Source organism: Silene latifolia, chromosome 10, assembly GCF_048544455.1.
Source record: "Silene latifolia isolate original U9 population chromosome 10, ASM4854445v1, whole genome shotgun sequence".
NCBI classification, from domain to species: Eukaryota; Viridiplantae; Streptophyta; class Magnoliopsida; order Caryophyllales; family Caryophyllaceae; genus Silene; species Silene latifolia.
In genome coordinates, this window is record NC_133535.1 from 124,593,120 (window position 1) to 124,606,106 (window position 12,987).

At 36.3% G+C, this 12,987-nt stretch overlaps 1 protein-coding gene across 1 annotated transcript; it reads left to right on the forward strand.

The window, feature by feature from the left end:
• Nucleotides 1-684: 684 nt before the first annotated feature.
• On the forward strand, nucleotides 685-2,723 carry LOC141609159 (putative RING-H2 finger protein ATL12). Its single transcript, XM_074428339.1, has one exon. It carries the CDS (start codon nucleotides 752-754, stop codon nucleotides 2,066-2,068), a length of 1,317 nt encoding a protein of 438 aa, XP_074284440.1. The 5' UTR covers nucleotides 685-751; the 3' UTR covers nucleotides 2,069-2,723.
• Nucleotides 2,724-12,987: the final 10,264 nt, after the last annotated feature.

A 12,987-nucleotide genomic window follows, 5' to 3' on the forward strand; every position in this document is an offset into this window, starting at 1 on the left:
TCTTCGTACGCAAAAATCATACAAGCTGTCACTACATCTTTGATTAATAACCACTAATTAGTTAATTAAACTTGAAAAATGTCATTGTCGACGTGCTAATGGAGGCGTCTACACGTACATAACAAAGGGTTAGTTAGCCATGACTTCATGATTACAAGCTCTAATTGTAATATTTTAGTTCAGATGCATACTTGATCTGGCTTGTGTCAGGTACCTACAACTACTTGACTTTATTTTATATTATAATCAGTTCAATAATTTCAAACATAATTAATTAAATCTTACTCAAGCATATAATCACATAAATAGGTCTACTGTCTTTGTCTTAACAATGGAACAAATTTAGAAAACTATCCCACTTAATTTTTAAATGGCAAATTCTCATTTCATACGGGTCTTTTCCGTCTGAATTAAGACGGACTATATCTGGCCATTTAACGATAAAATGTAAATATTTTCTGTACCATCAGTTTATTGTTAAAAAGTAGCAATTTTAATCATAACATTTTATCATTAACAATCACTTTTTATTAAAAGAATACTGTCATTTTCTCGTGTTAAGTTAAAACTGTCTTAAGGGAGGCTTACTCTTGTCAAATATTAAACACATATAGATTAGAAATGTTGTCATTATATGATTTTAAAATCAAACAATCTCATATAAGTAGAGTAACAATCCTTTCCTACACAAAAATTGACCAAATACATTTCTTGTTCTTCACTAGCCAAACATTCTACATAAAATTACGACATGATTTTACCAATGTTGTTAGAATCGAGATTTTTCTTAGTGTTTGTGATCTTAATCTCAACAAAATTAGCTAATGCTCAAGCTGATAAACTAAACAATACAGCATCAAACTTCCAACCAAGCTTATTTGTTGTAATTGGAGTGCTTTCCTTCATGTTTTCCCTAACATTCATCCTCCTACTCTACGCGAAAATGTGTTACCGAGAACCAACCGCGATTCACATACAAAACCCCAACCAAAACAATCCTAACAGGGGAATGTTTGGCATACAAACAAGGTTTTCAGGGTTAGACATAGATGTAGTAGAAGCACTTCCCTTCTTTAGGTTCTCCTCTCTTAAAGGAGCTAAACAAGGCCTACAATGTTCGGTATGCTTGGCCGAGTTTGAAGATATTGAGATTCTTAGATTACTCCCTAAATGCAAACATGGGTTTCACATTGAATGCATTGATCAATGGCTTGAGAATCACTCAACTTGTCCTTTATGTAGGCAAAAGGTTAGTATAGAGGATATTAATAAGCTTATATACTCGAGTAATAGTATGAGGTTAATCGTGGAAGGGAAGTCGAGTTTAGAGGAAGCGTCATTGTCGAATTTGGAGATATTTATAGAGAGGGAAGATGATGAGAGATCATCAAGGTTTAATATAGGAGATAGTTTTAGGAGAATTTTTAATGCTAATAAGAAGGAAGAAGTGATTAAGCCTATGGAATTAGGAGAGAATTTTAATTTGCATAGGCTTAATCATCAAATTGTCGTGTCTGATGTCGTGTTTAAGAATCGTTGGAGCGATGTTAGCTCCTCGGATTTGATGTTCTTGAATTCTGAAATGCTTGGAATTATGTCGAGTGATCGAATTTCTTCCTCAAATATGTTGGGTGGGAAAAACTATGGAAACCATAGTAGTAGTACTATGAGCATAAAGGAAGAAATGGAGAGGAAAATTATGCTTGACCAAAAATTTGGTCAACTTAAGAGGTGTAGCTCAAATTCCAGCTTGAAAATTGAGACGGGTTTTGATGATTCGGTGCAAATCAAATCGGATCATTCAAGAATAAGGGCAATGTCAGAGATTACAGCTGTTTCAAGGTTCAAGGATTTGAGGAGTATGAAGAATAAGCTTAGACAATGTTTAAAAGAACCTGATAATTGTTCGAATGACGAAAATGTTAGAGATGATGAGATTAAGAGGAGAAGAAAATGGTTTCCTATTGCTAAAAGAACAGTTCAATGGTTTGCTAACAGGGAAAATTACAGGTTTCAGCACGAGCAGAATCAACCGTCTCGGAGTACAGGTCAGATATTGGATGTATAGATTTTGAATTCTCGGAGTTTTATCCTAAGAATTTATTTTCGGTGTCAAAGAAGTTGCAGAGAAAGTGTAATGCAAAGGAAATAGCTAGGGATGTTGAACCGGCAAACTATCGGTTCAGAGTACCTGTTTCAATCGGTCTGTTCAGAGTACCTGTTTCAGTCTGTCGTAAATCACTAGGTTAAGACCTCTTTGAAATGTAGGCAAGAATGTGAGTATATAGTAGAGGACACATTTCTGAATACGGAGAGAGCACAATATCGGTTATTTAATCTCTTTTGTTTTCTCAATTGTACATAAAAATTTAGAGGAATTGCAATTGGCTATCTTTCAAAATTAATGAATACCTTTTGAGTTGTTTGTAAAATCAAATCACTTTCAAACGTCTCAATTATCAAGCTTCGTCATAAGAGTAGTGTTTACTAGACAAAACCAAGTCGGAATTAAGTACTTATATTCAAAATAGCAGCATTCTTCAGTACGTAACGAAAGGACTAATGAAAATTAATGGCAGCATTCTTCAGTACTTTTACAACCACATTAGTACAGTGATGCGTGAGCATTGCATTATGGAAAGAAGAGGAACGAAGGCAACAAGCTGAATAGCTCGGACTCCAAGGCTGAGATACACGGATTCCTAAGCCGTGTAGGGGTGTTAGCTAGTATTTCCTAAGTCGAGTCTATTTTAGTTTCCTAAATCGAGTATGTTTTATTTTCTGAATAAAATTAGGAAAACTTGTTAGTTTCCTAAATCTAGTTTTATTAGGAAAGTTGGTATTTCAGTTATTAGTTTATTATCTCCTAGTTAGTTTAGGAAATTAGGAAGTAGCTTGTTTTCCAAGCAAGGTTAGGGTGTCGAGTTAATATAAATAGAACTTCGTTGTAACCTATTTTTCAGATTATGAGATTAATAAATAGTTCTGTGTGAACAATTTTCGGCATTAAAACTTGCGAGTTTGAGTGTGTTGTGATAGAATTATGAACGTTGAATATTATTGAATTGTATTGCATACTTTACGATTCATGAATACAACTTATATACTAGAGTATAGGGCTCTGATTTTAGGGTTACATAATTAGAGAATATGGAAATCGAAATGTACACAAGATACGGAAAATATACGACGCTAGAACTAGGAAATATTTACGATAAACGATCTAGCTAAATATATTACAATAACTAGAATTAGGAATAAGATAGATTCTCTATACGCTCCCGCAAGTTGGACGGTCGTAACGTAAGTCCAAACTTGGAATCCAGAAGAAGAAAGCGATCTTTGGAGAACGGTGTAGGAAGCGGATCAGCAAGTTGAGCATCACCTTGTTGATATGTGGAACACGGATAGGACGTAGCTAGACTCGCTTACGAACTAAATGAAATCCATGCGCAAGTTTTTTTCATACGGATATCGGATTGGCGGGATAGTGGGACGCACCAAAATTGGCACAAAAAATTACGGGGACGGATGACCAAGTCGGTGATGGTGGGTAGTCGGAGGTGTCGTGTTGATCGTGTAGAGAGTCGGAGGAGGAGGTGTCGAAGTATGCTTAAGTTAGACGATTATTCGAAAAATAAAGTGTGTTTTGCGACGGTCTTTGCTGAGGTCGTTGGAGGGTCAAACGGTAACGAAAATCCGAGTTTTTAGACGTTTTGGAATTGTGAGATTACGAATTTTGTGAATATGGGAAGAGTCGGTGTCTTTGATAGTCATAAGTGGTGCGGAAAACGGTCGAGAAGGCTGCTGGTTAGAACCTCTGTTTTTGTGAAAACAGGGTCTGTTTCGAGGTGTTTTGCGTAGGCTATGGCTCAGTTTCCTAGAGTTTAAGCTAGGTTTGTAGTCGAAAACGGGAGGTGTCGAACTGGGTTGTATCACGGTGGTCGAATGACGGTACCACCAGTGGCGAATCTAGGATTACTAGAATGGGGGTGTTTTATACTCCCAATCAATAGTTTACACTTTTTTTTTGTATTTCAGTCAATAGTTTATACTTTTCTAATCTAGTAAATAAATCAACCCACATGGGTGGAGACCATTACCTTTCCACCCCATTTCGAGTTGTTTTTGATTTTTTTAATAATTGTAAACTTCTCCAATCTCCCTACCTTAATAAAGCAACAACAGTGGGAAAGAGAGTGTAAAATTTATCAATTGATCTCCCTTGTGACGGGTTACCATTTGTGGCGGATATTTTGTGAGATAAAATGTTAACAAAATGGGTTAGTGGAGAAAGGGGACCACATGAATAGTGTTGCAGAGAGAGAAAAAATGGGTACTTTATGAGGTAAAATGGTATCCGTCACTCAAGAGTGACGGATATGTTCCGTCACAAACAAGAATTTGTGAAAATTTATAGCATACAAAAAATACCAAAATATAATTACTAGAATAGTGTACAATAAAAAAACAAAAAAGCTATAAACCGCCAAAAAAAAAAGGATGTGATAACATACACGTGAGCATTATAATGCAAAGAGGAGGGAGAACCCACCTACCTTACTTCATTCTTTTTCCTTTCAAAAGATTTCGATCAAAGTATATTGATTCAATATTTATGAATACTTAGCTCCAATCTCATAATCCCCAAATCAATTTTGCCCTAATTCCCAAAATCCCAACAAATAGGAAAGAACGATTTTCTTATCCCAATAAGATTCACAAACATAATCAAAGATCTCAATATAAAGCATACCTTTCAGAGTTTCGGAGACGGAAAATTTTAGACGGTGATACTTTTGAGAAGATGAAACATTGAAAGATTTGGTTGTATCTTGGGGGTTGAATACTACTCCATATGTTTCCAGTTTGAGTGATTTGCAATCTGTTTTTTTTTTTTATACTCTTTAAATTTTTTTTTAAGAATTAATGGAGGTGAGGGTTCACCCCCATCACCCCCTATAAATCCGCCTATGGGTACCACAGTGGTTGTGAATGGTGACGATTGATGACGGGTCAGGTTTTTTTTTTTTTTTTTTTTTTTTTGTGGAGATGCGAATTATGGTGTGTGTCGATGTCGTTTATGTGTGTGATGCAGGAGAGGGTCGTGGTGGCGTGAATAAGGAGCAGCGGTGGCTGTCGTTTTTGAGGTCGAGGGACGATGGTGGTGGTGAGATGGTCGATTTTCGTGGTCATGGTGGTGAATTGTGGTGATGCGTAGAAGGTGTTTGCGGAGTTTCGAAAGCGACAGGTGTACGTTTGATGCAATTCGCGGGTGACGACAACAGAAGTGGGTCAGGTTTTGGACGGGTAGATTTTCGGAAATAGGATCTACTCCGATTGATTTAACCTCTATCAAGAGCACGAGGCTCTGATACCATGATAGAATTATGAACGATGAATATTATTGAATTGTATTGCATAGTTTACGATTCATGAATACAACTTATATACTAGAGTACAGGGCTCTGATTCTAGGGTTACATAATTAGAGAATATGGAAATCGAAATATACACAAGATACGGAAAATATACGACGCTAGAACTAGGAAATATTTACGATAAACGACCTAGCTAAATATATTACAATAACTAGAATTAGGAATAAGATAGATTCTCTATATGTTGCGATCATCCTTGCTGAGGTTGATTGTTTGAGTGTTTCAAGTTCGTACCTTGCGAGGCGGAGAGCGAGATTCACAATATTATCCCGGCTACTTTGTTACTTTCCACGTTATTACAACAATTTCAGTTAAATTCCGCTGCGTTAATCCTAAAATACTTAGACGAACAGACATTCAAACTGTCAGATTTACACGTTTTTCATCCTGAACAGACAGTCGAACTGTTTAATCTAATTCGTCTGGGTTATTTTACATCAAATAGAGTAACTTTTAAGTTTGTCAACTGAAGAAGAACCATTGAAGCATCAGAGGAGAAGAGAATTCAATATTGTCAAACGACATACGGCAAAATAGCTCATAATGGTGTGGTGTTCATCAGGGGATCTAGATATAACACAGCCAGGAGTAGGGACTAATCACATAGAATAGATATTCTTACAGTCTCTTAAGCCCTCAGAAGCCTCGACAAACTGAGCTGCATTATGCAAAATCGATTACTTTAGGACACGTGTGACACCCTTAAATCTAGTCTTAATTAAATACGTAAATTCTACAGAAAAACTGGTAGGATATGTTTGTAATTGGTTCAACTAGCCAAAAACCTGTAATTTCAAAAAAAATTTCTAAACCAATCACAACATTTCCAACATTCCCAAGAGGCGGGTGCCAAAACCTGCAATGCTAACGAACTACTTTACATGCCATAGCTAAATAAGAAAATAGAATGATACAAACCAAAAATAGAAAAGGGAGACATATGTCCCTTCAAATTATATACAAAACCAAAAGTTAAAAGGTTTACTATAAGAATAGCCAAAACTAGGTCCAAGGTTCCTTATGCTCACTAGCTCGTCTGTGACCCCAACAAAGCATCAACAACCCACAATCGCATTTTATACAAACACGAAAGCCACAATTCAGTGGGGAGTAACTTCGAGTCCTCCCAGCCACGAATCGTCAAAATTAATGTAACATGTAGTAAAACATGTAAACAAGATGATAAATAATTCAATTATCCATTATTCTAACATATGAGCCATAAACTGACCAAACTAAACTATCATGTGAAACATATAACAAATTGTAATCCAAACTCTATCAACCATAGCCGGCTTGCATCTCACCTTCTATGATTCATAGAATCATCAAACAAGAAAGGGCAATATATCAAAGACAGGCATAAGTTCTTAGTCCCGTCAATAGTCACTTTGTAACTCGAGTCTATACCACGAGGTAGGGAAGGTAATCGAACCGGTATCTTGGCTCAGCGGTTAATATTAATAAAACATGGCCAAGAGACAACACAACCCTAGCCTAAAATCACAAGCAGACCTAGACATGCGGATACACACCACCGCACCCAAGACCCACAATTTTTCTAAAACAAAGTGAGTACCCTAAGGAGTCCACCAAAGGGTTGGCTAGTACTTAAGCTGACCACTTACTATCAAAATAAGTAACGAGGTCATGCCCCAACTTGGATATAAATCAACTAGTCAGGAACACAAAGGCTATCAAGCAGTGAACATATACTCGTCAAAGACTATAAAGACCTATCTATGATGAAGGCCGAAATACTCACCTAGGACCTAGTCCCAGCTAGTCCCAGCTTGAATACTTTAGCCCACACCACACAAGACAAGTAAGACACCCACTTAACCCTAAGAGGACAAAAAGTCCAACTTACCAACCTAAATGCTAACATTCTATCATGTGAAAGGCTATATAAATGTCTATTCAGCAGATAAACCAACAGAATCCTCAATAAGTATTCAATACTAATTTCCAATTTTAACAATATTAACCATATTAAAGGCTTTAGGGAAATCTAGGGCCATTTCTACAATATAAGATACTACTAAATACAATCAACTATACATGTGAACCTAAGATATAATAAATGGCCTTAAACAAGAAAAAGGCCGATTCTCTAATTCATTCAACCGAATTTTTACCCGCAACCCCAGCCCTGCGACAGGTACGGGTTAAATTGCGGCTGACCAATCACTCAATTAACTGACATCGCATCACCAAAGGGACTAAGGCTCGATTTTCGGACAATCAACAAAACATTACAATTATCGCTATATAATTCATTCTGAGCCTAATCTTTACAATTTCATTTTCTAACCTATACTAACATGTGCAACTACCAAAATAAATATAATTTTTACCTTTAACATAATTTTTATTACTAATTTGATTTAATTCAAAAGTTTACCCATACATTACTTATTCTAATTATCTCATTAATGAACCTAAAATGACGAACAATGCATGAAAAACCACGAAACAAGCAACGGGCCGACCCGGGCCAGCCGTGGGCCTGCCGGGCTGCTGCCGGGCCCGCTACCGCCACCATTACTCCTCTTTTTTTCCATTTTTATTCATTATAAGACCGTCTGAAACATAATTAATCGTTCCCAATACTAACTTGTTAACTAAAACTAACAAAAATACATGGGTTAAACATGCATGCATCAAATTTAATCATGTGAAAATTATTACTCAAACAAAAATCACAAAACATACAAAAACAACAAAGCATGTGACGATCTTTCGTCGAGTAACTCGAAATATGTTACCTTAAGCTAGAAAAAGAGCAATTAGCACCTTAAAACCCAAACCCTAACAACAACTAGCCGCTATCCTCGACAATATACGAGTCCCCAAACTCGTCTTCCAATTCTTCACCTAAATAAACAATAAAAACACAATAAATAAGCATGAACACCGAAATTTCCGAAAATTCGTCTTAAAACAACTTCAAGAAAACTGAAATTAAACTATACCAGGTTGTAGATCTCGACGAGGGGATTCCGAAAATATAAATTATGCGAAAAACCGATAAGAAATGAGAAAGTTATGGCCAAATTAGCTTGAATTTGGGTAAAATGGTGTTTTGTTTTGTTTTTTGGGAAAGTTAGAGGATGAAGACAAAGAAAATCAGAAAAAAAATGAAGGGGAAGGGGGTGTGGTCCGCGGGAAAGGAGAGAAAGAAAGGAAAGAGCGGGTTTGAGTCGGGATTTTTCGAGTCGGTTTTGACTCGTTTCGATAATAATTAAAACCGTAGGTCAAATGCAAATTCCGACAAGACCAAAGTTTTTAAACACGAGATTACAAGAAAATTGAATACTCATACGACCCATTTCCAAATTCGTTTACCCAATGTTCAAAAGAATTGTCATTTTCCCCCCGATACGCCCTTATTTCGAAATAAAAGATTTTACACGGTTTAAACTATTTTTAAACATCTCGAAACTATCAAAACAAATACTTTACCTTAAAATATAATAAAATTATATTTCTTTGAATTATTTTTACTTTAAATACATTAATATTAAATTTAACTTGATTAATTAATTATTTTCGAAATATATTAACGGTCCGAAATTACGGGGCGTTACAACACGGGTGTTGGAGTAATTTTTCACAAAGTTCAAGCACAATATTACCTCAATGCCTCAAAAGTCTCTCGCCAAGTTTCCAGAGATTTCAATAGTTAATACACACAAACCGCACAGTACAATGAAAATCAGCCAACAAAAGAGCATGATTTTAAAGAAAAATTTGGCGAAAATGAATGTCATGGAAAAGAAAAGGCTGGAGTTGTTGCATTATTTAAGTTCAATACAACAGTTGCCTGAAACCCTTGGAAGGTTCGTCAAATCATTTATTTGCAGTACTTCTTTCACATCATTAGAGCAATCACATTGACGAACGATCAATTTCTTCAGGAAGCTCGCGTTTCTAAGAAGATGTTGTAGAAGTAACAACGAAGCCTCGTGGCCACAACAGTTATGCACTTCTATCACTTTAGCATGGCATGAAAACAGTAATAGAGATTCACTTGGAGGTGACACTGGATCACGACAGCAGCGAAAAAGGCCCTGAAAAAAGACACATACCGAGTAAAAGTAAATAAGTAAGCAATTAGTCAAGTGTTAACAAGGGTATATACTTAGTTGATACTAAACATTTCAAAGATCACTGTTTCGAGTTGCGGAGATTTGTCAGGCAGGCTTGACACGTATTTCCATGAATCATAAGAGAAGTAAAAAAATTTAAACTTGACAGGCTACGAAAATCAAGCACTTGCCCCACATCGTTTTTCATAAGAAGATACTTGTAACATGAAAGAATATATGAAAAAAAAAAATTATACTAAGTATTGTTGTTGTATTTCATTTCAGTCAAATACTCACTATTCTTTTGTTAAGTAACATCCAACACAAGACTTAATGGGAAGTGCTATATGTATTAATGAAGTATATGTAACATTGTGTGATGTTAAATGAATATTAATTCATTTGTTAACATTACGTGAAGAATGTGAAAAATATATGAATTTGTTTTTAATTCATGTGTTTGTAACATGAGGTGATTTATGATGGCATATCATAATGTCACTTTTACATGGCTATATAAAGGATGGCAAATCCTTTTGCAAAATCATCTCACAAAATGTAATCAAACAAAGTGACTAAAAAGTCGGGGTTTAAGGGTGAGGTGGAGTACCAACGGGTGTTTTTATACAATAATTTATGAGGTTACTCTAGGATAATATTAGTGGCATTGACTAATATTACTGGAGGGCTAGAGGTTGTTATCTTATATTATTTCTGGTTTCGAATTGGTATTAATTCGGGACGTTACGTTGTACTGGTACTATATTATTATAGTGAATTCTAGCCTATTTGGCTAGTGGGTTTTACTTCCGGTTTGGAAGGTTTTGCCCTAGGTTTGACCCTAAAATATCGTTTCATCTTAATACTGCTTACATTTATTTACTTTTACGGTTTAATTGTCGATTGGTTGCTTCCGTGGCGCGTGGGAGATTGGTGTTAATTTCCCAACAGTGGTATCAGAGCCACTAGGCTCGATCTGGTGGCTGGTTTAATTGACAAGGATGTCAAATATGGGGTCTCAATTTGCAGTACCAAAATTTGACGGTAAAAGTAGTTTCACCCTTTGGCAAAGAAGGATGAAAGATCTCCTGGTTCATCTTGGTTTGGCTAGATCCTTGAAAGGAGATGATGGTAAGCCGGAGAAGATGAATGATGACAACTGGGAAGAGGTTTGCACCAAGTGTGCAAGTACTATTAGATTGTACATCTCGAATTCTGTCATCAATTGTGTTCTTGATGACGACTCTCCATCGATGATATGGAAAAGTTGGAGAAGCTCTACATGGCGAAGAGTTTAACCAACAAGTTACTTTTGAAGCGATGGTTGTATCGATTAAGGATGGAGGAGGATGAAAATTTAATTGGGCACGTAAATGTGGTCAATGGACTGTTAGACGAGTTAAAAAAGATCGAGATGAAGCTTGAGGAGAAAGATAAGGCGTTACTACTCCTCAATTCTCTCCCGGACACATATGAGACTTATGTGGATACTATTCTGTGCGGGAAAGACATCATTACGATGGAGCAAGCACGGACAGCTTTATTGTCCTTTGATGCGAGGAAGAAAGACAAAGCTGAGGTACAGAGCGACAGTACGGGTACAGTTGTAGTTGCTTGGGATGGGAGAGGTCGATCGTTTAACAAGGAGGATGGATCGAAGCATGGCAGGTTCTGTCCTAAGAAATTCGGGAATGAAGAAAACAAGGGCGACACCAACTTGGTTGCCGATGAAGAAAGTAGTGGTTGCTTACTTACCGACGGTAGTGACGGATTTGCGGTCACGGATGTTAATGACGTGTCTTCCATGAAAGAATGTATATTAGATTCTGGTTGTGTCAACCACATTTGCACCCGGAAGGATAGTTTTGATGAGTTCCAAGAAGGCGTGGCTAGGAAATAGAGTTTGGCTGATAACTCAATAGTTGATGTCATCAGTGTTTGGGTGGTGAAAATCAAAATGTCAAATGGGGTGGTGCACACTTTGGACAAGGTTGCTTATGTTCCAAAGTTGCGGTGAAATCTAATATCACTTAGTCAAATTGACTTCGAAGGTTATGGGTATAAAACTCATGGTGAAGTAATGAAAGTTACTAAGGGTTCTATGGTCCTCATGAAGAGGGAGCTTCGTCGTGGATTATACCGTCTGAGTGGACATATAATAAAAACCTCACAGGATAGCTGAAAACGGAAAAGTCGTGCACGTGTTTCGTTCGCGGAAGAGGCGACGAAGGTAGATTGTTTTCAGGGTAGCAAGCTAGGGCTGTAAATGATCTGAGCCGACTTGTAGAGCCCTCGAAATCAGCTCGGTCAAAGCTCGACTCGAAATCGGTCAAAACTGATTTCGAGCCGAGGTGGACCAAATTCGAGTCGATTCCGAGCTTAGTAGAGCTCGGATCGGAAACTTGTTTAGGCTCGTTTTATATTTTAGTATTAATTAATTTTGCCATTTTAAAATTGATATTATTATTATTATTAAAATGTTATTTTAGCATTTAATATTATATTTTTTATTATGTTTGATAAAGTATTTTATATTTCCATTTTTTAAGTCTATATTTAATCGAGTTCGAGTTGAGCTCAAGCCTAAACCGAGCCGATTCCGAGCTTTATATTTTTAAGCTTAGAAAATTCCGAGCCTACTCTGAGCTCAAGCTCAAGTTTCCAAGCAGATTCAAAACCCATCCGAGCCCTAGCTCAAATCGGCTCAGTTACACCCCTAGTAGCAACGAGAGTAGTGGAATTAACATTATTAATGCGGCGGTAGTGAAGTAACAATAATGACAGAGAGAGTAGTAAAAGTAACAATAGTAACAACGAATAACAAATGTAGTAAAAGTAACAATCGTGAAAATTGGACAAAGTATGTAACAACTAGCTAACCAATCCATTTAAGGAAAATATTTATTTATTTAAATATATAAGTATCAAAAAATTGACGAGAATAATGAATTTAACCCGTAAGAATATCTGGAGTAGTTAAAGAAATAATAGTGAATACAATAATATTAACAAGGGGGTGTCGTGAAAATAATATTAACTGCGGGAGTAGTAGATGTGTCTCATAATTTGTTGATAAATTTATTTAATCATAATTTCTGGATACATAGAAAATATATTGAATAGTAAATGTATGAATTAGGTAAGTCTAAGGTATTTTTATGAGATGTGTTTTTTCACATACGGATTTTTACAATATCACCCTTGTCATTTTTCATTCCTCACTCAATTAATTTTTTCCTCTATTCCCTTATCTCCCATTACAACTTCCCATCACCTCCTCCGATCAGTCGCCAGCAAACGTTGCTCCGGACAAACTATTAAAAAATACATGACCAATAACAAGGAAAAAGTTTAAATTCATTTGTCGTACTGTCAAATTGCTAGGCAATTCATCCATTTCGCCAATAAGCTCATAATCATATCAGTACAAATGTGCATCGTTACTGTCATCGTCG